We start from the raw sequence: 24,697 nt of genomic DNA, 5'->3' as shown, positions 1-24,697 counted from the left end.
ACGAAGACAGCAAAGGTAATAACATTTTTCTTATAGTAAATCTGACTTTGGTGAGTGCTAAACTTGCTGGGTGTCTAAATAGCTAGCCCTGTGATGCCGGGCTATCTACTGAGAATATTGTAAAATGTGCTTTCACCGAAAAGCTATTTTAAAATCGGACATATCGAGTGCATAGAGGAGTTCTGTATCTATAATTCTTAAAATAATTGTTATGCTTTTTGTGAACGTTTATCGTGAGTAATTTAGTAAATTCACCGGCAGTGTTCGGTGGGAATGCTAGTCACATGCTAGTCACATGCTAATGTAAAAGCTGTTTTTGATATAAATATGAACTTGATTGAACAAAACATGCATGTATTGTATAACATAATGTCCTAGGGTTGTCATCTGATGAAGATCATCAAAGGTTAGTGCTGCATTTAGCTGTGGTTTGGGTTTATGTGACATTATATGCTAGCTTGAAAAATGGGTGTCTGATTATTTGTAGCTGGGTACTCTGCTGACATAATCTAATGTTTTGCTTTCGTTGTAAAGCCTTTTTGAAATCGGACAGTGTGGTTAGATTAACGAGAGTCTTGTCTTTAAAATGGTGTAAAATAGTCATATGTTTGAAAAATTGAAGTTTTTGCATTTTTGAGGTTTTTGAATAACGCGCCACGGGATTACACTGGCTGTTACGTAGGTGGGACGATTTGGTGCCACCTACCCTAGAGAGGTTAACACACACACACACCCTCCCCTACCTGATGTTAACACACACACACCCTCCCCTACCTGATGTTAACACACACCCTCCCCTACCTGATGTTAACACACACACACCCTCCCCTACCTGATGTTGACCCTGGGGTCGTGTGTAGCGTTACAGTCCAGGGTTGCCGTGGTTCCCTTGATGACCCTCTGGTCCACCGGCGGGACGGAGATAAATGTACGAACTGCAGAGAGAGGTTAGAGGTTAGGGGGTCATCATCATCATGATATTATCTCATAGAACAAAGCAGAAGATCTCACACCTTATTTTCAGTGTTTATTCCAACTCTCTTAATTCTCCATTCATTTCTCCCATAGGGATGGCTGAACCAACCAGAGGTCACTTCTGGGGTTTTGAACTACAAGCTGGCGAGATCTAGAGTTTCAATTTGTACACTATTTGTGTCAGAATAGGGTGTCAGTTTGTACACTATTTGTGTCAGAATAGGGTGTCAGTTTGTACACTATTTGTGTCAGAATAGGGAGTCAGTTTGTACACTACATGTGTCAGAATAGGGTGTCAGTTTGTACACTATATGTGTCAGAATAGGGTGTCAGTTTGTACACTATTTGTGTCAGAATAGGGTGTCAGTCTGTACACTACATGTGTCAGAATAGGGTGTCAGTTTGTACACTACATGAGTCAGAATAGGGTGTCAGTTTCAGTTTCAACTGTTCTGCCTGCGGCTATGGAACCCTGACCTGTTCCCCGGACGTGCTACCTGTCCCAGACCTGCTGTCTGTCCCAGACCTGCTGGAACCCTGACCTGTTCACTGGACGTGCTACCTGTCCCAGACCTGCTGGAACCCTGACCTGTTCACCGGGCGTGCTACCTGTCCCAGACCTGCTGTTTTCAACTCTCTAGAGACAACAGGAGCGGTAGAGATACTCTGACTGATCGGCTATGAAAAAGCCAACTGACACTTACTCTTGAGGTGCTGACTTGTTACACCCTCGACAACTGTGAAAATTATTATTTCACCACGCTGGTCATTTATGAACATTTAAACATCTTGGCCATGTTCTGTTATAATCTCCACCCGGCACAGCCAGAAGAGGATTGGCCACCCCTCATAGCCTGGTTCCTCTCTAGGTTTCTTCCTAGGTCTTGGCCTTTCTAGGGAGTTTTTCCTAGGGAGTTTTTCCTAGCCACCGTGCTTCTACATCTGCATTGCTTGCTGTTTGTGGTTTTAGGCTGGGTTTCTGTACAGCACTTTGAGATATCAGCTGATGTAAGAAGGGCTTTATAAATACATTTGATTTTGATTTGATTTGAGTTTGTACACTGTTTGTGTCAGAAAAGGCTGTCAGTTAGTGTACCATTAGATGTGACTGGGATAGGAGGTCAGTTAGTTTACCATTAGATGTGACTGGGATAGGAGGTCAGTTAGTTTACCATTAGATGTGACTGGGATAGGAGGTCAGTTAGTTTACCATTAGATGTGACTGGGATAGGAGGTCAGTTAGTGTACCATTAGATGTGACTGGGATAGGAGGTCAGTTAGTGTACCATTAGATGTGACTGGGATAGGAGGTCAGTTAGTTTACCATTAGATGTGACTGGGATAGGAGGTCAGTTAGTTTACCATTAGATGTGACTGGGATAGGAGGTCAGTTAGTTTACCATTAGATGTGACTGGGATAGGAGGTCAGTTAGTTTACCATTAGATGTGACTGGGATATGAGGTCAGTTAGTGTACCATTAGATGTGACTGGGATAGGAGGTCAGTTAGTGTACCATTAGATGTGACTGGGATAGGAGGTCAGTTAGTTTACCATTAGATGTGACTGGGATAGGAGGTCAGTTAGTGTACCATTAGATGTGACTGGGATAGGAGGTCAGTTAGTGTACCATTAGATGTGACTGGGATAGGAGGTCAGTTAGTGTACCATTAGATGTGACTGGGATAGGAGGTCAGTTAGTGTACCATTAGATGTGACTGGGATAGGAGGTCAGTTAGTGTACCATTAGATGTGACTGGGATAGGAGGTCAGTTAGTGTACCATTAGATGTGACTGGGATAGGAGGTCAGTTAGTTTACCATTAGATGTGACTGGGATAGGAGGTCAGTTAGTTTAACATTAGATGTGACTGGGATAGGAGGTCAGTTAGTGTACCATTAGATGTGACTGGGATAGGAGGTCAGTTAGTGTACCATTAGATGTGACTGGGATAGGAGGTCAGTTAGTGTACCATTAGATGTGACTGGGATAGGAGGTCAGTTAGTTTACCATTAGATGTGACTGGGATAGGAGGTCAGTTAGTGTACCATTAGATGTGACTGGGATAGGAGGTCAGTTAGTTTACCATTAGATGTGACTGGGATAGGAGGTCAGTTAGTTTACCATTAGATGTGACTGGGATAGGAGGTCAGTTAGTGTACCATTAGATGTGACTGGGATAGGAGGTCAGTTAGTGTACCATTAGATGTGACTGGGATAGGAGGTCAGTTAGTGTACCATTAGATGTGACTGGGATAGGAGGTCAGTTAGTGTACCATTAGATGTGACTGGGATAGGAGGTCAGTTAGTGTACCATTAGATGTGACTGGGATAGGAGGTCAGTTAGTGTACCATTAGATGTGACTGGGATAGGAGGTCAGTTAGTGTACCATTAGATGTGACTGGGATAGGAGGTCAGTTAGTGTACCATTAGATGTGACTGGGATAGGAGGTCAGTTAGTGTACCATTAGATGTGACTGGGATAGGAGGTCAGTTAGTGTACCATTAGATGTGACTGGGATAGGAGGTCAGTTAGTTTAACATTAGATGTGACTGGGATAGGAGGTCAGTTAGTTTACCATTAGATGTGACTGGGATAGGAGGTCAGTTAGTTTACCATTAGATGTGACTGGGATAGGAGGTCAGTTAGTGTACCATTAGATGTGACTGGGATAGGAGGTCAGTTAGTGTACCATTAGATGTGACTGGGATAGGAGGTCAGTTAGTGTACCATTAGATGTGACTGGGATAGGAGGTCAGTTAGTGTACCATTAGATGTGACTGGGATAGGAGGTCAGTTAGTGTACCATTAGATGTGACTGGGATAGGAGGTCAGTTAGTGTACCATTAGATGTGACTGGGATAGGAGGTCAGTTAGTGTACCATTAGATGTGACTGGGATAGGAGGTCAGTTAGTAGTACCATTAGATGTGACTGGGATAGGAGGTCAGTTAGTGTACCATTAGATGTGACTGGGATAGGAGGTCAGTTAGTTTACCATTAGATGTGACTGGGATAGGAGGTCAGTTAGTGTACCATTAGATGTGACTGGGATAGGAGGTCAGTTAGTGTACCATTAGATGTGACTGGGATAGGAGGTCAGTTAGTGTACCATTAGATGTGACTGGGATAGGAGGTCAGTTAGTGTACCATTAGATGTGACTGGGATAGGAGGTCAGTTAGTGTACCATTAGATGTGACTGGGATAGGAGGTCAGTTAGTGTACCATTAGATGTGACTGGGATAGGAGGTCAGTTAGTTTACCATTAGATGTGACTGGGATAGGAGGTCAGTTAGTGTACCATTAGATGTGACTGGGATAGGAGGTCAGTTAGTTTACCATTAGATGTGACTGGGATAGGAGGTCAGTTAGTGTACCATTAGATGTGACTGGGATAGGAGGTCAGTTAGTGTACCATTAGATGTGACTGGGATAGGAGGTCAGTTAGTGTACCATTAGATGTGACTGGGATAGGAGGTCAGTTAGTGTACCATTAGATGTGACTGGGATAGGAGGTCAGTTAGTGTACCATTAGATGTGACTGGGATAGGAGGTCAGTTAGTGTACCATTAGATGTGACTGGGATAGGAGGTCAGTTAGTGTACCATTAGATGTGACTGGGATAGGAGGTCAGTTAGTGTACCATTAGATGTGACTGGGATAGGAGGTCAGTTAGTGTACCATTAGATGTGACTGGGATAGGAGGTCAGTTAGTGTACCATTAGATGTGACTGGGATAGGAGGTCAGTTAGTGTACCATTAGATGTGACTGGGATAGGAGGTCAGTTAGTGTACCATTAGATGTGACTGGGATAGGAGGTCAGTTAGTTTACCATTAGATGTGACTGGGATAGGAGGTCAGTTAGTGTACCATTAGATGTGACTGGGATAGGAGGTCAGTTAGTGTACCATTAGATGTGACTGGGATAGGAGGTCAGTTAGTGTACCATTAGATGTGACTGGGATAGGAGGTCAGTTAGTGTACCATTAGATGTGACTGGGATAGGAGGTCAGTTAGTGTACCATTAGATGTGACTGGGATAGGAGGTCAGTTAGTGTACCATTAGATGTGACTGGGATAGGAGGTCAGTTAGTGTACCATTAGATGTGACTGGGATAGGAGGTCAGTTAGTGTACCATTAGATGTGACTGGGATAGGAGGTCAGTTAGTGTACCATTAGATGTGACTGGGATAGGAGGTCAGTTAGTGTACCATTAGATGTGACTGGGATAGGAGGTCAGTTAGTGTACCATTAGATGTGACTGGGATAGGAGGTCAGTTAGTTTACCATTAGATGTGACTGGGATAGGAGGTCAGTTAGTGTACCATTAGATGTGACTGGGATAGGAGGTCAGTTAGTGTACCATTAGATGTGACTGGGATAGGAGGTCAGTTAGTGTACCATTAGATGTGACTGGGATAGGAGGTCAGTTAGTGTACCATTAGATGTGACTGGGATAGGAGGTCAGTTAGTGTACCATTAGATGTGACTGGGATAGGAGGTCAGTTAGTTTACCATTAGATGTGACTGGGATAGGAGGTCAGTTAGTGTACCATTAGATGTGACTGGGATAGGAGGTCAGTTAGTGTACCATTAGATGTGACTGGGATAGGAGGTCAGTTAGTGTACCATTAGATGTGACTGGGATAGGAGGTCAGTTAGTGTACCATTAGATGTGACTGGGATAGGAGGTCAGTTAGTGTACCATTAGATGTGACTGGGATAGGAGGTCAGTTAGTGTACCATTAGATGTGACTGGGATAGGAGGTCAGTTAGTGTACCATTAGATGTGACTGGGATAGGAGGTCAGTTAGTGTACCATTAGATGTGACTGGGATAGGAGGTCAGTTAGTTTACCATTAGATGTGACTGGGATAGGAGGTCAGTTAGTTTACCATTAGATGTGACTGGGATAGGAGGTCAGTTAGTGTACCATTAGATGTGACTGGGATAGGAGGTCAGTTAGTGTACCATTAGATGTGACTGGGATAGGAGGTCAGTTAGTGTACCATTAGATGTGACTGGGATAGGGAGGTCAGTTAGTGTACCATTAGATGTGACTGGGATAGGAGGTCAGTTAGTGTACCATTAGATGTGACTGGGATAGGAGGTCAGTTAGTGTACCATTAGATGTGACTGGGATAGGAGGTCAGTTAGTGTACCATTAGATGTGACTGGGATAGGAGGTCAGTTAGTGTACCATTAGATGTGACTGGGATAGGAGGTCAGTTAGTGTACCATTAGATGTGACTGGGATAGGAGGTCAGTTAGTGTACCATTAGATGTGACTGGGATAGGAGGTCAGTTAGTGTACCATTAGATGTGACTGGGATAGGAGGTCAGTTAGTGTACCATTAGATGTGACTGGGATAGGAGGTCAGTTAGTGTACCATTAGATGTGACTGGGATAGGAGGTCAGTTAGTTTACCATTAGATGTGACTGGGATAGGAGGTCAGTTAGTGTACCATTAGATGTGACTGGGATAGGAGGTCAGTTAGTTTACCATTAGATGTGACTGGGATAGGAGGTCAGTTAGTGTACCATTAGATGTGACTGGGATAGGAGGTCAGTTAGTGTACCATTAGATGTGACTGGGATAGGAGGTCAGTTAGTGTACCATTAGATGTGACTGGGATAGGAGGTCAGTTAGTGTACCATTAGATGTGACTGGGATAGGAGGTCAGTTAGTGTACCATTAGATGTGACTGGGATAGGAGGTCAGTTAGTGTACCATTAGATGTGACTGGGATAGGAGGTCAGTTAGTTTACCATTAGATGTGACTGGGATAGGAGGTCAGTTAGTGTACCATTAGATGTGACTGGGATAGGAGGTCAGTTAGTGTACCATTAGATGTGACTGGGATAGGAGGTCAGTTAGTTTACCATTAGATGTGACTGGGATAGGAGGTCAGTTAGTGTACCATTAGATGTGACTGGGATAGGAGGTCAGTTAGTGTACCATTAGATGTGACTGGGATAGGAGGTCAGTTAGTGTACCATTAGATGTGACTGGGATAGGAGGTCAGTTAGTGTACCATTAGATGTGACTGGGATAGGAGGTCAGTTAGTTTACCATTAGATGTGACTGGGATAGGAGGTCAGTTAGTGTACCATTAGATGTGACTGGGATAGGAGGTCAGTTAGTTTACCATTAGATGTGACTGGGATAGGAGGTCAGTTAGTGTACCATTAGATGTGACTGGGATAGGAGGTCAGTTAGTGTACCATTAGATGTGACTGGGATAGGAGGTCAGTTAGTGTACCATTAGATGTGACTGGGATAGGGAGGTCAGTTAGTGTACCATTAGATGTGACTGGGATAGGAGGTCAGTTAGTGTACCATTAGATGTGACTGGGATAGGAGGTCAGTTAGTGTACCATTAGATGTGACTGGGATAGGAGGTCAGTTAGTGTACCATTAGATGTGACTGGGATAGGAGGTCAGTTAGTGTACCATTAGATGTGACTGGGATAGGAGGTCAGTTAGTTTACCATTAGATGTGACTGGGATAGGAGGTCAGTTAGTGTACCATTAGATGTGACTGGGATAGGAGGTCAGTTAGTTTACCATTAGATGTGACTGGGATAGGAGGTCAGTTAGTTTACCATTAGATGTGACTGGGATAGGAGGTCAGTTAGTGTACCATTAGATGTGACTGGGATAGGAGGTCAGTTAGTTTACCATTAGATGTGACTGGGATAGGAGGTCAGTTAGTGTACCATTAGATGTGACTGGGATAGGAGGTCAGTTAGTGTACCATTAGATGTGACTGGGATAGGAGGTCAGTTAGTTTACCATTAGATGTGACTGGGATAGGAGGTCAGTTAGTTTACCATTAGATGTGACTGGGATAGGAGGTCAGTTAGTGTACCATTAGATGTGACTGGGATAGGAGGTCAGTTAGTGTACCATTAGATGTGACTGGGATAGGAGGTCAGTTAGTTTACCATTAGATGTGACTGGGATAGGAGGTCAGTTAGTGTACCATTAGATGTGACTGGGATAGGAGGTCAGTTAGTGTACCATTAGATGTGACTGGGATAGGAGGTCAGTTAGTTTACCATTAGATGTGACTGGGATAGGAGGTCAGTTAGTGTACCATTAGATGTGACTGGGATAGGAGGTCAGTTAGTGTACCATTAGATGTGACTGGGATAGGAGGTCAGTTAGTGTACCATTAGATGTGACTGGGATAGGAGGTCAGTTAGTGTACCATTAGATGTGACTGGGATAGGAGGTCAGTTAGTTTACCATTAGATGTGACTGGGATAGGAGGTCAGTTAGTTTACCATTAGATGTGACTGGGATAGGAGGTCAGTTAGTGTACCATTAGATGTGACTGGGATAGGAGGTCAGTTAGTGTACCATTAGATGTGACTGGGATAGGAGGTCAGTTAGTTTACCATTAGATGTGACTGGGATAGGAGGTCAGTTAGTGTACCATTAGATGTGACTGGGATAGGAGGTCAGTTAGTGTACCATTAGATGTGACTGGGATAGGAGGTCAGTTAGTGTACCATTAGATGTGACTGGGATAGGAGGTCAGTTAGTTTACCATTAGATGTGACTGGGATAGGAGGTCAGTTAGTGTACCATTAGATGTGACTGGGATAGGAGGTCAGTTAGTTTACCATTAGATGTGACTGGGATAGGAGGTCAGTTAGTTTACCATTAGATGTGACTGGGATAGGAGGTCAGTTAGTGTACCATTAGATGTGACTGGGATAGGAGGTCAGTTAGTGTACCATTAGATGTGACTGGGATAGGAGGTCAGTTAGTGTACCATTAGATGTGACTGGGATAGGAGGTCAGTTAGTGTACCATTAGATGTGACTGGGATAGGAGGTCAGTTAGTGTACCATTAGATGTGACTGGGATAGGAGGTCAGTTAGTTTACCATTAGATGTGACTGGGATAGGAGGTCAGTTAGTGTACCATTAGATGTGACTGGGATAGGAGGTCAGTTAGTGTACCATTAGATGTGACTGGGATAGGAGGTCAGTTAGTGTACCATTAGATGTGACTGGGATAGGAGGTCAGTTAGTGTACCATTAGATGTGACTGGGATAGGAGGTCAGTTAGTGTACCATTAGATGTGACTGGGATAGGAGGTCAGTTAGTGTACCATTAGATGTGACTGGGATAGGAGGTCAGTTAGTTTACCATTAGATGTGACTGGGATAGGAGGTCAGTTAGTGTACCATTAGATGTGACTGGGATAGGAGGTCAGTTAGTGTACCATTAGATGTGACTGGGATAGGAGGTCAGTTAGTGTACCATTAGATGTGACTGGGATAGGAGGTCAGTTAGTGTACCATTAGATGTGACTGGGATAGGAGGTCAGTTAGTGTACCATTAGATGTGACTGGGATAGGAGGTCAGTTAGTGTACCATTAGATGTGACTGGGATAGGAGGTCAGTTAGTGTACCATTAGATGTGACTGGGATAGGAGGTCAGTTAGTGTACCATTAGATGTGACTGGGATAGGAGGTCAGTTAGTGTACCATTAGATGTGACTGGGATAGGAGGTCAGTTAGTTTACCATTAGATGTGACTGGGATAGGAGGTCAGTTAGTGTACCATTAGATGTGACTGGGATAGGAGGTCAGTTAGTGTACCATTAGATGTGACTGGGATAGGAGGTCAGTTAGTGTACCATTAGATGTGACTGGGATAGGAGGTCAGTTAGTGTACCATTAGATGTGACTGGGATAGGAGGTCAGTTAGTGTACCATTAGATGTGACTGGGATAGGAGGTCAGTTAGTTTACCATTAGATGTGACTGGGATAGGAGGTCAGTTAGTGTACCATTAGATGTGACTGGGATAGGAGGTCAGTTAGTGTACCATTAGATGTGACTGGGATAGGAGGTCAGTTAGTGTACCATTAGATGTGACTGGGATAGGAGGTCAGTTAGTTTACCATTAGATGTGACTGGGATAGGAGGTCAGTTAGTGTACCATTAGATGTGACTGGGATAGGGAGGTCAGTTAGTTTACCATTAGATGTGACTGGGATAGGAGGTCAGTTAGTTTACCATTAGATGTGACTGGGATAGGAGGTCAGTTAGTGTACCATTAGATGTGACTGGGATAGGAGGTCAGTTAGTGTACCATTAGATGTGACTGGGATAGGAGGTCAGTTAGTGTACCATTAGATGTGACTGGGATAGGAGGTCAGTTAGTGTACCATTAGATGTGACTGGGATAGGAGGTCAGTTAGTGTACCATTAGATGTGACTGGGATAGGAGGTCAGTTAGTGTACCATTAGATGTGACTGGGATAGGAGGTCAGTTAGTGTACCATTAGATGTGACTGGGATAGGAGGTCAGTTAGTGTACCATTAGATGTGACTGGGATAGGAGGTCAGTTAGTTTACCATTAGATGTGACTGGGATAGGAGGTCAGTTAGTGTACCATTAGATGTGACTGGGATAGGAGGTCAGTTAGTGTACCATTAGATGTGACTGGGATAGGAGGTCAGTTAGTTTACCATTAGATGTGACTGGGATAGGAGGTCAGTTAGTTTACCATTAGATGTGACTGGGATAGGAGGTCAGTTAGTGTACCATTAGATGTGACTGGGATAGGAGGTCAGTTAGTTTACCATTAGATGTGACTGGGATAGGAGGTCAGTTAGTGTACCATTAGATGTGACTGGGATAGGAGGTCAGTTAGTGTACCATTAGATGTGACTGGGATAGGAGGTCAGTTAGTGTACCATTAGATGTGACTGGGATAGGAGGTCAGTTAGTGTACCATTAGATGTGACTGGGATAGGAGGTCAGTTAGTGTACCATTAGATGTGACTGGGATAGGAGGTCAGTTAGTGTACCATTAGATGTGACTGGGATAGGAGGTCAGTTAGTTTACCATTAGATGTGACTGGGATAGGAGGTCAGTTAGTGTACCATTAGATGTGACTGGGATAGGAGGTCAGTTAGTTTACCATTAGATGTGACTGGGATAGGAGGTCAGTTAGTTTACCATTAGATGTGACTGGGATAGGAGGTCAGTTAGTTTACCATTAGATGTGACTGGGATAGGAGGTCAGTTAGTTTACCATTAGATGTGACTGGGATAGGAGGTCAGTTAGTTTACCATTAGATGTGACTGGGATAGGAGGTCAGTTAGTGTACCATTAGATGTGACTGGGATAGGAGGTCAGTTAGTGTACCATTAGATGTGACTGGGATAGGAGGTCAGTTAGTGTACCATTAGATGTGACTGGGATAGGAGGTCAGTTAGTGTACCATTAGATGTGACTGGGATAGGAGGTCAGTTAGTGTACCATTAGATGTGACTGGGATAGGAGGTCAGTTAGTGTACCATTAGATGTGACTGGGATAGGAGGTCAGTTAGTGTACCATTAGATGTGACTGGGATAGGAGGTCAGTTAGTGTACCATTAGATGTGACTGGGATAGGAGGTCAGTTAGTGTACCATTAGATGTGACTGGGATAGGAGGTCAGTTAGTTTACCATTAGATGTGACTGGGATAGGAGGTCAGTTAGTTTACCATTAGATGTGACTGGGATAGGAGGTCAGTTAGTGTACCATTAGATGTGACTGGGATAGGAGGTCAGTTAGTGTACCATTAGATGTGACTGGGATAGGAGGTCAGTTAGTGTACCATTAGATGTGACTGGGATAGGAGGTCAGTTAGTGTACCATTAGATGTGACTGGGATAGGAGGTCAGTTAGTTTACCATTAGATGTGACTGGGATAGGAGGTCAGTTAGTTTACCATTAGATGTGACTGGGATAGGAGGTCAGTTAGTGTACCATTAGATGTGACTGGGATAGGAGGTCAGTTAGTTTACCATTAGATGTGACTGGGATAGGAGGTCAGTTAGTGTACCATTAGATGTGACTGGGATAGGAGGTCAGTTAGTTTACCATTAGATGTGACTGGGATAGGAGGTCAGTTAGTGTACCATTAGATGTGACTGGGATAGGAGGTCAGTTAGTGTACCATTAGATGTGACTGGGATAGGAGGTCAGTTAGTGTACCATTAGATGTGACTGGGATAGGAGGTCAGTTAGTGTACCATTAGATGTGACTGGGATAGGAGGTCAGTTAGTGTACCATTAGATGTGACTGGGATAGGAGGTCAGTTAGTGTACCATTAGATGTGACTGGGATAGGAGGTCAGTTAGTGTACCATTAGATGTGACTGGGATAGGAGGTCAGTTAGTGTACCATTAGATGTGACTGGGATAGGAGGTCAGTTAGTGTACCATTAGATGTGACTGGGATAGGAGGTCAGTTAGTTTACCATTAGATGTGACTGGGATAGGAGGTCAGTTAGTTTAACATTAGATGTGACTGGGATAGGAGGTCAGTTAGTGTACCATTAGATGTGACTGGGATAGGAGGTCAGTTAGTGTACCATTAGATGTGACTGGGATAGGAGGTCAGTTAGTTTACCATTAGATGTGACTGGGATAGGAGGTCAGTTAGTGTACCATTAGATGTGACTGGGATAGGAGGTCAGTTAGTTTACCATTAGATGTGACTGGGATATGAGGTCAGTTAGTGTACCATTAGATGTGACTGGGATAGGAGGTCAGTTAGTGTACCATTAGATGTGACTGGGATAGGAGGTCAGTTAGTGTACCATTAGATGTGACTGGGATAGGAGGTCAGTTAGTTTACCATTAGATGTGACTGGGATAGGAGGTCAGTTAGTGTACCATTAGATGTGACTGGGATAGGAGGTCAGTTAGTTTACCATTAGATGTGACTGGGATAGGAGGTCAGTTAGTTTACCATTAGATGTGACTGGGATAGGAGGTCAGTTAGTGTACCATTAGATGTGACTGGGATAGGAGGTCAGTTAGTGTACCATTAGATGTGACTGGGATAGGAGGTCAGTTAGTGTACCATTAGATGTGACTGGGATAGGAGGTCAGTTAGTGTACCATTAGATGTGACTGGGATAGGAGGTCAGTTAGTTTACCATTAGATGTGACTGGGATAGGAGGTCAGTTAGTGTACCATTAGATGTGACTGGGATAGGAGGTCAGTTAGTGTACCATTAGATGTGACTGGGATAGGAGGTCAGTTAGTGTACCATTAGATGTGACTGGGATAGGAGGTCAGTTAGTGTACCATTAGATGTGACTGGGATAGGAGGTCAGTTAGTTTACCATTAGATGTGACTGGGATAGGAGGTCAGTTAGTTTACCATTAGATGTGACTGGGATAGGAGGTCAGTTAGTTTACCATTAGATGTGACTGGGATAGGAGGTCAGTTAGTTTACCATTAGATGTGACTGGGATAGGAGGTCAGTTAGTTTACCATTAGATGTGACTGGGATAGGAGGTCAGTTAGTGTACCATTAGATGTGACTGGGATAGGAGGTCAGTTAGTGTACCATTAGATGTGACTGGGATAGGAGGTCAGTTAGTGTACCATTAGATGTGACTGGGATAGGAGGTCAGTTAGTGTACCATTAGATGTGACTGGGATAGGAGGTCAGTTAGTGTACCATTAGATGTGACTGGGATAGGAGGTCAGTTAGTGTACCATTAGATGTGACTGGGATAGGAGGTCAGTTAGTGTACCATTAGATGTGACTGGGATAGGAGGTCAGTTAGTGTACCATTAGATGTGACTGGGATAGGAGGTCAGTTAGTGTACCATTAGATGTGACTGGGATAGGAGGTCAGTTAGTTTACCATTAGATGTGACTGGGATAGGAGGTCAGTTAGTTTAACATTAGATGTGACTGGGATAGGAGGTCAGTTAGTGTACCATTAGATGTGACTGGGATAGGAGGTCAGTTAGTTTACCATTAGATGTGACTGGGATAGGAGGTCAGTTAGTGTACCATTAGATGTGACTGGGATAGGAGGTCAGTTAGTTTACCATTAGATGTGACTGGGATAGGAGGTCAGTTAGTTTACCATTAGATGTGACTGGGATAGGAGGTCAGTTAGTTTACCATTAGATGTGACTGGGATAGGAGGTCAGTTAGTTTACCATTAGATGTGACTGGGATATGAGGTCAGTTAGTGTACCATTAGATGTGACTGGGATAGGAGGTCAGTTAGTGTACCATTAGATGTGACTGGGATAGGAGGTCAGTTAGTGTACCATTAGATGTGACTGGGATAGGAGGTCAGTTAGTTTACCATTAGATGTGACTGGGATAGGAGGTCAGTTAGTTTACCATTAGATGTGACTGGGATAGGAGGTCAGTTAGTGTACCATTAGATGTGACTGGGATAGGAGGTCAGTTAGTGTACCATTAGATGTGACTGGGATAGGAGGTCAGTTAGTGTACCATTAGATGTGACTGGGATAGGAGGTCAGTTAGTGTACCATTAGATGTGACTGGGATAGGAGGTCAGTTAGTTTACCATTAGATGTGACTGGGATAGGAGGTCAGTTAGTGTACCATTAGATGTGACTGGGATAGGAGGTCAGTTAGTGTACCATTAGATGTGACTGGGATAGGAGGTCAGTTAGTGTACCATTAGATGTGACTGGGATAGGAGGTCAGTTAGTGTACCATTAGATGTGACTGGGATAGGAGGTCAGTTAGTTTACCATTAGATGTGACTGGGATAGGAGGTCAGTTAGTGTACCATTAGATGTGACTGGGATAGGAGGTCAGTTAGTTTACCATTAGATGTGACTGGGATAGGAGGTCAGTTAGTGTACCATTAGATGTGACTGGGATAGGAGGTCAGTTAGTGTACCATTAGATGTGACTGGGATAGGAGGTCAGTTAGTGTACCATTAGATGTGACTGGGATAGGAGGTCAGTTAGTGTACCATTAGATGTGACTGGGATAGGAGGTCAGTTAGTGTACCATTAGATGTGACTGGGATAGGAGGTCAGTTAGTGTACCATTAGATGTGACTGGGATAGGAGGTCAGTTAGTGTACCATTAGATGTGACTGGGATAGGAGGTCAGTTAGTTTACCATTAGATGTGACTGGGATAGGAGGTCAGTTAGTGTACCATTAGATGTGACTGGGATAGGAGGTCAGTTAGTGTACCATTAGATGTGACTGGGATAGGAGGTCAGTTAGTTTACCATTAGATGTGACTGGGATAGGAGGTCAGTTAGTTTACCATTAGATGTGACTGGGATAGGAGGTCAGTTAGTTTACCATTAGATGTGACTGGGATAGGAGGTCAGTTAGTGTACCATTAGATGTGACTGGGATAGGAGGTCAGTTAGTGTACCATTAGATGTGACTGGGATAGGAGGTCAGTTAGTGTACCATTAGATGTGACTGGGATAGGAGGTCAGTTAGTGTACCATTAGATGTGACTGGGATAGGAGGTCAGTTAGTTTACCATTAGATGTGACTGGGATAGGAGGTCAGTTAGTTTACCATTAGATGTGACTGGGATAGGAGGTCAGTTAGTGTACCATTAGATGTGACTGGGATAGGAGGTCAGTTAGTGTACCATTAGATGTGACTGGGATAGGAGGTCAGTTAGTGTACCATTAGATGTGACTGGGATAGGAGGTCAGTTAGTTTACCATTAGATGTGACTGGGATAGGAGGTCAGTTAGTTTACCATTAGATGTGACTGGGATAGGGAGGTCAGTTAGTTTACCATTAGATGTGACTGGGATAGGAGGTCAGTTAGTTTACCATTAGATGTGACTGGGATAGGAGGTCAGTTAGTTTACCATTAGATGTGACTGGGATAGGAGGTCAGTTAGTTTACCATTAGATGTGACTGGGATAGGAGGTCAGTTAGTGTACCATTAGATGTGACTGGGATATGAGGTCAGTTAGTGTACCATTAGATGTGACTGGGATAGGAGGTCAGTTAGTGTACCATTAGATGTGACTGGGATAGGAGGTCAGTTAGTGTACCATTAGATGTGACTGGGATAGGAGGTCAGTTAGTGTACCATTAGATGTGACTGGGATAGGAGGTCAGTTAGTGTACCATTAGATGTGACTGGGATAGGAGGTCAGTTAGTGTACCATTAGATGTGACTGGGATAGGAGGTCAGTTAGTGTACCATTAGATGTGACTGGGATAGGAGGTCAGTTAGTGTACCATTAGATGTGACTGGGATAGGAGGTCAGTTAGTGTACCATTAGATGTGACTGGGATAGGAGGTCAGTTAGTTTACCATTAGATGTGACTGGGATAGGAGGTCAGTTAGTGTACCATTAGATGTGACTGGGATAGGAGGTCAGTTAGTGTACCATTAGATGTGACTGGGATAGGAGGTCAGTTAGTTTACCATTAGATGTGACTGGGATAGGAGGTCAGTTAGTTTACCATTAGATGTGACTGGGATAGGAGGTCAGTTAGTTTACCATTAGATGTGACTGGGATAGGAGGTCAGTTAGTTTACCATTAGATGTGACTGGGATAGGAGGTCAGTTAGTGTACCATTAGATGTGACTGGGATAGGAGGTCAGTTAGTGTACCATTAGATGTGACTGGGATAGGAGGTCAGTTAGTGTACCATTAGATGTGACTGGGATAGGAGGTCAGTTAGTGTACCATTAGATGTGACTGGGATAGGAGGTCAGTTAGTGTACCATTAGATGTGACTGGGATAGGAGGTCAGTTAGTGTACCATTAGATGTGACTGGGATAGGAGGTCAGTTAGTGTACCATTAGATGTGACTGGGATAGGAGGTCAGTTAGTTTACCATTAGATGTGACTGGGATAGGAGGTCAGTTAGTGTACCATTAGATGTGACTGGGATAGGAGGTCAGTTAGTGTACCATTAGATGTGACTGGGATAGGAGGTCAGTTAGTTTACCATTAGATGTGACTGGGATAGGAGGTCAGTTAGTGTACCATTAGATGTGACTGGGATAGGAGGTCAGTTAGTGTACCATTAGATGTGACTGGGATAGGAGGTCAGTTAGTGTACCATTAGATGTGACTGGGATAGGAGGTCAGTTAGTGTACCATTAGATGTGACTGGGATAGGAGGTCAGTTAGTGTACCATTAGATGTGACTGGGATAGGAGGTCAGTTAGTGTACCATTAGATGTGACTGGGATAGGAGGTCAGTTAGTTTACCATTAGATGTGACTGGGATAGGAGGTCAGTTAGTTTAACATTAGATGTGACTGGGATAGGAGGTCAGTTAGTGTACCATTAGATGTGACTGGGAGAGGAGGTCAGTTAGTTTAACATTAGATGTGACTGGGATAGGAGGTCAGTTAGTTTACCATTAGATGTGACTGGGATAGGAGGTCAGTTAGTTTACCATTAGATGTGACTGGGATAGGAGGTCAGTTAGTTTACCATTAGATGTGACTGGGATATGAGGTCAGTTAGTGTACCATTAGATGTGACTGGGATAGGAGGTCAGTTAGTGTACCATTAGATGTGACTGGGATAGGAGGTCAGTTAGTGTACCATTAGATGTGACTGGGATAGGAGGTCAGTTAGTTTACCATTAGATGTGACTGGGATAGGAGGTCAGTTAGTTTACCATTAGATGTGACTGGGATAGGAGGTCAGTTAGTGTACCATTAGATGTGACTGGGATAGGAGGTCAGTTAGTGTACCATTAGATGTGACTGGGATAGGAGGTCAGTTAGTTTACCATTAGATGTGACTGGGATAGGAGGTCAGTTAGTTTACCATTAGATGTGACTGGGATATGAGGTCAGTTAGTTTACCATTAGATGTGACTGGGATAGGAGGTCAGTTAGTGTACCATTAGATGTGACTGGGATAGGAGGTCAGTTAGTTTACCATTAGATGTGACTGGGATAGGAGGTCAGTTAGTGTACCATTAGATGTGACTGGGATAGGAGGTCAGTTAGTGTACCATTAGATGTGACTGGGATAGGAGGTCAGTTAGTGTACCATTAGATGTGACTGGGATAGGAGGTCAGTTAGTGTACCATTAGATGTGACTGGGATAGGAGGTCAGTTAGTGTACCATTAGATGTGACTGGGATAGGAGGTCAGTTAGTGTACCATTAGATGTGACTGGGATAGGAGGTCAGTTAGTTTACCATTAGATGTGACTGGGATAGGAGGTCAGTTAGTTTAACATTAGATGTGACTGGGATAGGAGGTCAGTTAGTGTACCATTAGATGTGACTGGGATAGGAGGTCAGTTAGTTTACCATTAGATGTGACTGGGATAGGAGGTCAGTTAGTTTACCATTAGATGTGACTGGGATAGGAGGTCAGTTAGTTTACCATTAGATGTGACTGGGATAGGAGGTCAGTTAGTTTACCATTAGATGTGACTGGGATATGAGGTCAGTTAGTGTACCATTAGATGTGACTGGGATAGGAGGTCAGTTAGTGTACCATTAGATGTGACTGGGATAGGAGGTCAGTTAGTGTACCATTAGATGTGACTGGGATAGGAGGTCAGTTAGTTTACCATTAGATGTGACTGGGATAGGAGGTCAGTTAGTTTACCATTAGATGTGACTGGGATAGGGAGGTCAGTTAGTGTACCATTAGATGTGACTGGGATAGGAGGTCAGTTAGTGTACCATTAGATGTGACTGGGATAGGAGGTCAGTTAGTGTACCATTAGATGTGACTGGGATAGGAGGTCAGTTAGTTTACCATTAGATGTGACTGGGATAGGAGGTCAGTTAGTTTACCATTAGATGTGACTGGGATAGGAGGTCAGTTAGTTTACCATTAGATGTGACTGGGATAGGAGGTCAGTTAGTTTACCATTAGATGTGACTGGGATAGGAGGTCAGTTAGTTTACCATTAGATGTGACTGGGATAGGAGGTCAGTTAGTTTACCATTAGATGTGACTGGGATAGGAGGTCAGTTAGTTTACCATTAGATGTGACTGGGATATGAGGTCAGTTAGTGTACCATTAGATGTGACTGGGATAGGAGGTCAGTTAGTGTACCATTAGATGTGACTGGGATAGGAGGTCAGTTAGTTTACCATTAGATGTGACTGGGATAGGAGGTCAGTTAGTGTACCATTAGATGTGACTGGGATAGGAGGTCAGTTAGTGTACCATTAGATGTGACTGGGATAGGAGGTCAGTTAGTGTACCATTAGATGTGACTGGGATAGGAGGTCAGTTAGTGTACCATTAGATGTGACTGGGATAGGAGGTCAGTTAGTGTACCATTAGATGTGACTGGGATAGGAGGTCAGTTAGTGTACCATTAGATGTGACTGGGATAGGAGGTCAGTTAGTTTAACATTAGATGTGACTGGGATAGGAGGTCAGTTAGTTTAACATTAGATGTGACTGGGATAGGAGGTCAGTTAGTGTACCATTAGATGTGACTGGGATAGGAGGTCAGTTAGTTTACCATTAGATGTGACTGGGATAGGAGGTCAGTTAGTTTACCATTAGATGTGACTGGGATAGGAGGTCAGTTAGTGTACCATTAGATGTGACTGGGATAGGAGGTCAGTTAGTGTACCATTAGATGTGACTGGGATAGGAGGTCAGTTAGTTTACCATTAGATGTGACTGGGATAGGAGGTCAGTTAGTGTACCATTAGATGTGACTGGGATAGGAGGTCAGTTAGTGTACCATTAGATGTGACTGGGATAGGAGGTCAGTTAGTGTACCATTAGATGTGACTGGGATAGGAGGTCAGTTAGTGTACCATTAGATGTGACTGGGATAGGAGGTCAGTTAGTTTACCATTAGATGTGACTGGGATAGGGAAGTCAGTTAGTGTACCATTAGATGTGACTGGGATAGGAGGTCAGTTAGTGTACCATTAGATGTGACTGGGATAGGAGGTCAGTTAGTGTACCATTAGATGTGACTGGGATAGGAGGTCAGTTAGTGTACCATTAGATGTGACTGGGATAGGAGGTCAGTTAGTGTACCATTAGATGTGACTGGGATAGGAGGTCAGTTAGTTTACCATTAGATGTGACTGGGATAGGAGGTCAGTTAGTTTACCATTAGATGTGACTGGGATAGGAGGTCAGTTAGTGTACCATTAGATGTGACTGGGATAGGAGGTCAGTTAGTGTACCATTAGATGTGACTGGGATAGGAGGTCAGTTAGTGTACCATTAGATGTGACTGGGATAGGAGGTCAGTTAGTTTACCATTAGATGTGACTGGGATAGGAGGTCAGTTAGTTTACCATTAGATGTGACTGGGATAGGAGGTCAGTTAGTGTACCATTAGATGTGACTGGGATAGGAGGTCAGTTAGTTTAACATTAGATGTGACTGGGATAGGAGGTCAGTTAGTTTACCATTAGATGTGACTGGGATAGGAGGTCAGTTAGTGTACCATTAGATGTGACTGGGATAGGAGGTCAGTTAGTGTACCATTAGATGTGACTGGGATAGGAGGTCAGTTAGTTTACCATTAGATGTGACTGGGATAGGAGGTCAGTTAGTGTACCATTAGATGTGACTGGGATAGGAGGTCAGTTAGTTTACCATTAGATGTGACTGGGATAGGAGGTCAGTTAGTGTACCATTAGATGTGACTGGGATAGGAGGTCAGTTAGTGTACCATTAGATGTGACTGGGATAGGAGGTCAGTTAGTGTACCATTAGATGTGACTGGGATAGGAGGTCAGTTAGTGTACCATTAGATGTGACTGGGATAGGAGGTCAGTTAGTTTACCATTAGATGTGACTGGGATAGGAGGTCAGTTAGTTTACCATTAGATGTGACTGGGATAGGAGGTCAGTTAGTTTAACATTAGATGTGACTGGGATAGGAGGTCAGTTAGTGTACCATTAGATGTGACTGGGATAGGAGGTCAGTTAGTGTACCATTAGATGTGACTGGGATAGGAGGTCAGTTAGTGTACCATTAGATGTGACTGGGATAGGAGGTCAGTTAGTTTACCATTAGATGTGACTGGGATAGGAGGTCAGTTAGTGTACCATTAGATGTGACTGGGATAGGAGGTCAGTTAGTGTACCATTAGATGTGACTGGGATAGGAGGTCAGTTAGTGTACCATTAGATGTGACTGGGATAGGAGGTCAGTTAGTTTACCATTAGATGTGACTGGGATAGGAGGTCAGTTAGTTTACCATTAGATGTGACTGGGATAGGAGGTCAGTTAGTTTAACATTAGATGTGACTGGGATAGGAGGTCAGTTAGTTTACCATTAGATGTGACTGGGATAGGAGGTCAGTTAGTGTACCATTAGATGTGACTGGGATAGGAGGTCAGTTAGTGTACCATTAGATGTGACTGGGATAGGAGGTCAGTTAGTTTACCATTAGATGTGACTGGGATAGGAGGTCAGTTAGTGTACCATTAGATGTGACTGGGATAGGAGGTCAGTTAGTGTACCATTAGATGTGACTGGGATAGGAGGTCAGTTAGTGTACCATTAGATGTGACTGGGATAGGAGGTCAGTTAGTGTACCATTAGATGTGACTGGGATAGGAGGTCAGTTAGTGTACCATTAGATGTGACTGGGATAGGAGGTCAGTTAGTGTACCATTAGATGTGACTGGGATAGGAGGTCAGTTAGTTTACCATTAGATGTGACTGGGATAGGAGGTCAGTTAGTGTACCATTAGATGTGACTGGGATAGGAGGTCAGTTAGTGTACCATTAGATGTGACTGGGATAGGAGGTCAGTTAGTGTACCATTAGATGTGACTGGGATAGGAGGTCAGTTAGTGTACCATTAGATGTGACTGGGATAGGAGGTCAGTTAGTGTACCATTAGATGTGACTGGGATAGGAGGTCAGTTAGTGTACCATTAGATGTGACTGGGATAGGAGGTCAGTTAGTGTACCATTAGATGTGACTGGGATAGGAGGTCAGTTAGTGTACCATTAGATGTGACTGGGATAGGAGGTCAGTTAGTGTACCATTAGATGTGACTGGGATAGGAGGTCAGTTAGTGTACCATTAGATGTGACTGGGATAGGAGGTCAGTTAGTGTACCATTAGATGTGACTGGGATAGGAGGTCAGTTAGTGTACCATTAGATGTGACTGGGATAGGAGGTCAGTTAGTGTACCATTAGATGTGACTGGGATAGGAGGTCAGTTAGTGTACCATTAGATGTGACTGGGATAGGAGGTCAGTTAGTGTACCATTAGATGTGACTGGGATAGGAGGTCAGTTAGTTTACCATTAGATGTGACTGGGATAGGAGGTCAGTTAGTGTACCATTAGATGTGACTGGGATAGGAGGTCAGTTAGTTTACCATTAGATGTGACTGGGATAGGAGGTCAGTTAGTGTACCATTAGATGTGACTGGGATAGGAGGTCAGTTAGTGTACCATTAGATGTGACTGGGATAGGAGGTCAGTTAGTGTACCATTAGATGTGACTGGGATAGGAGGTCAGTTAGTGTACCATTAGATGTGACTGGGATAGGAGGTCAGTTAGTGTACCATTAGATGTGACTGGGATAGGAGGTCAGTTAGTTTACCATTAGATGTGACTGGGATAGGAGGTCAGTTAGTGTACCATTAGATGTGACTGGGATAGGAGGTCAGTTAGTTTACCATTAGATGTGACTGGGATAGGAGGTCAGTTAGTGTACCATTAGATGTGACTGGGATAGGAGGTCAGTTAGTTTACCATTAGATGTGACTGGGATAGGAGGTCAGTTAGTGTACCATTAGATGTGACTGGGATAGGAGGTCAGTTAGTTTACCATTAGATGTGACTGGGATAGGAGGTCAGTTAGTTTACCATTAGATGTGACTGGGATAGGAGGTCAGTTAGTGTACCATTAGATGTGACTGGGATAGGAGGTCAGTTAGTGTACCATTAGATGTGACTGGGATAGGAGGTCAGTTAGTTTACCATTAGATGTGACTGGGATAGGAGGTCAGTTAGTTTACCATTAGATGTGACTGGGATAGGAGGTCAGTTAGTTTACCATTAGATGTGACTGGGATAGGAGGTCAGTTAGTGTACCATTAGATGTGACTGGGATAGGAGGTCAGTTAGTTTACCATTAGATGTGACTGGGATAGGAGGTCAGTTAGTTTACCATTAGATGTGACTGGGATAGGAGGTCAGTTAGTGTACCATTAGATGTGACTGGGATAGGAGGTCAGTTAGTTTACCATTAGATGTGACTGGGATAGGAGGTCAGTTAGTGTACCATTAGATGTGACTGGGATAGGAGGTCAGTTAGTGTACCATTAGATGTGACTGGGATAGGAGGTCAGTTAGTGTACCATTAGATGTGACTGGGATAGGAGGTCAGTTAGTGTACCATTAGATGTGACTGGGATAGGAGGTCAGTTAGTGTACCATTAGATGTGACTGGGATAGGAGGTCAGTTAGTGTACCATTAGATGTGACTGGGATAGGAGGTCAGTTAGTGTACCATTAGATGTGACTGGGATAGGAGGTCAGTTAGTTTACCATTAGATGTGACTGGGATAGGAGGTCAGTTAGTTTACCATTAGATGTGACTGGGATAGGAGGTCAGTTAGTGTACCATTAGATGTGACTGGGATAGGAGGTCAGTTAGTGTACCATTAGATGTGACTGGGATAGGAGGTCAGTTAGTTTACCATTAGATGTGACTGGGATAGGAGGTCAGTTAGTTTACCATTAGATGTGACTGGGATAGGAGGTCAGTTAGTGTACCATTAGATGTGACTGGGATAGGAGGTCAGTTAGTGTACCATTAGATGTGACTGGGATAGGAGGTCAGTTAGTTTACCATTAGATGTGACTGGGATAGGAGGTCAGTTAGTGTACCATTAGATGTGACTGGGATAGGAGGTCAGTTAGTTTAACATTAGATGTGACTGGGATAGGAGGTCAGTTAGTGTACCATTAGATGTGACTGGGATAGGAGGTCAGTTAGTGTACCATTAGATGTGACTGGGATAGGAGGTCAGTTAGTGTACCATTAGATGTGACTGGGATAGGAGGTCAGTTAGTGTACCATTAGATGTGACTGGGATAGGAGGTCAGTTAGTGTACCATTAGATGTGACTGGGATAGGAGGTCAGTTAGTGTACCATTAGATGTGACTGGGATAGGAGGTCAGTTAGTGTACCATTAGATGTGACTGGGATAGGAGGTCAGTTAGTGTACCATTAGATGTGACTGGGATAGGAGGTCAGTTAGTGTACCATTAGATGTGACTGGGATAGGAGGTCAGTTAGTGTACCATTAGATGTGACTGGGATAGGAGGTCAGTTAGTGTACCATTAGATGTGACTGGGATAGGAGGTCAGTTAGTGTACCATTAGATGTGACTGGGATAGGAGGTCAGTTAGTGTACCATTAGATGTGACTGGGATAGGAGGTCAGTTAGTGTACCATTAGATGTGACTGGGATAGGAGGTCAGTTAGTGTACCATTAGATGTGACTGGGATAGGAGGTCAGTTAGTGTACCATTAGATGTGACTGGGATAGGAGGTCAGTTAGTGTACCATTAGATGTGACTGGGATAGGAGGTCAGTTAGTGTACCATTAGATGTGACTGGGATAGGAGGTCAGTTAGTGTACCATTAGATGTGACTGGGATAGGAGGTCAGTTAGTGTACCATTAGATGTGACTGGGATAGGAGGTCAGTTAGTTTACCATTAGATGTGACTGGGATAGGAGGTCAGTTAGTGTACCATTAGATGTGACTGGGATAGGAGGTCAGTTAGTTTACCATTAGATGTGACTGGGATAGGAGGTCAGTTAGTGTACCATTAGATGTGACTGGGATAGGAGGTCAGTTAGTTTACCATTAGATGTGACTGGGATAGGAGGTCAGTTAGTGTACCATTAGATGTGACTGGGATAGGAGGTCAGTTAGTTTACCATTAGATG

At 43.8% G+C, this 24,697-nt stretch overlaps 1 protein-coding gene across 1 annotated transcript in view; it reads right to left on the bottom strand.

Moving 5' to 3' along the window:
- Positions 1-24,697, bottom strand: part of LOC106593331 (protein sidekick-1) — a 607,750-nt gene that overhangs the window by 187,338 nt on the left and 395,715 nt on the right. The window contains 1 exon segment of the mRNA XM_045692043.1: positions 833-935. Coding sequence (XP_045547999.1) covers positions 833-935 — 103 coding nt within the window.

This window comes from Salmo salar, chromosome ssa12 (genome assembly GCF_905237065.1).
Source record: "Salmo salar chromosome ssa12, Ssal_v3.1, whole genome shotgun sequence".
In the NCBI taxonomy this organism is placed as follows: domain Eukaryota; kingdom Metazoa; phylum Chordata; class Actinopteri; order Salmoniformes; family Salmonidae; genus Salmo; species Salmo salar.
The sequence above is the reverse complement of the archived record's forward strand: the minus strand, read 5'-3'. Positions and strand labels throughout refer to the sequence as shown.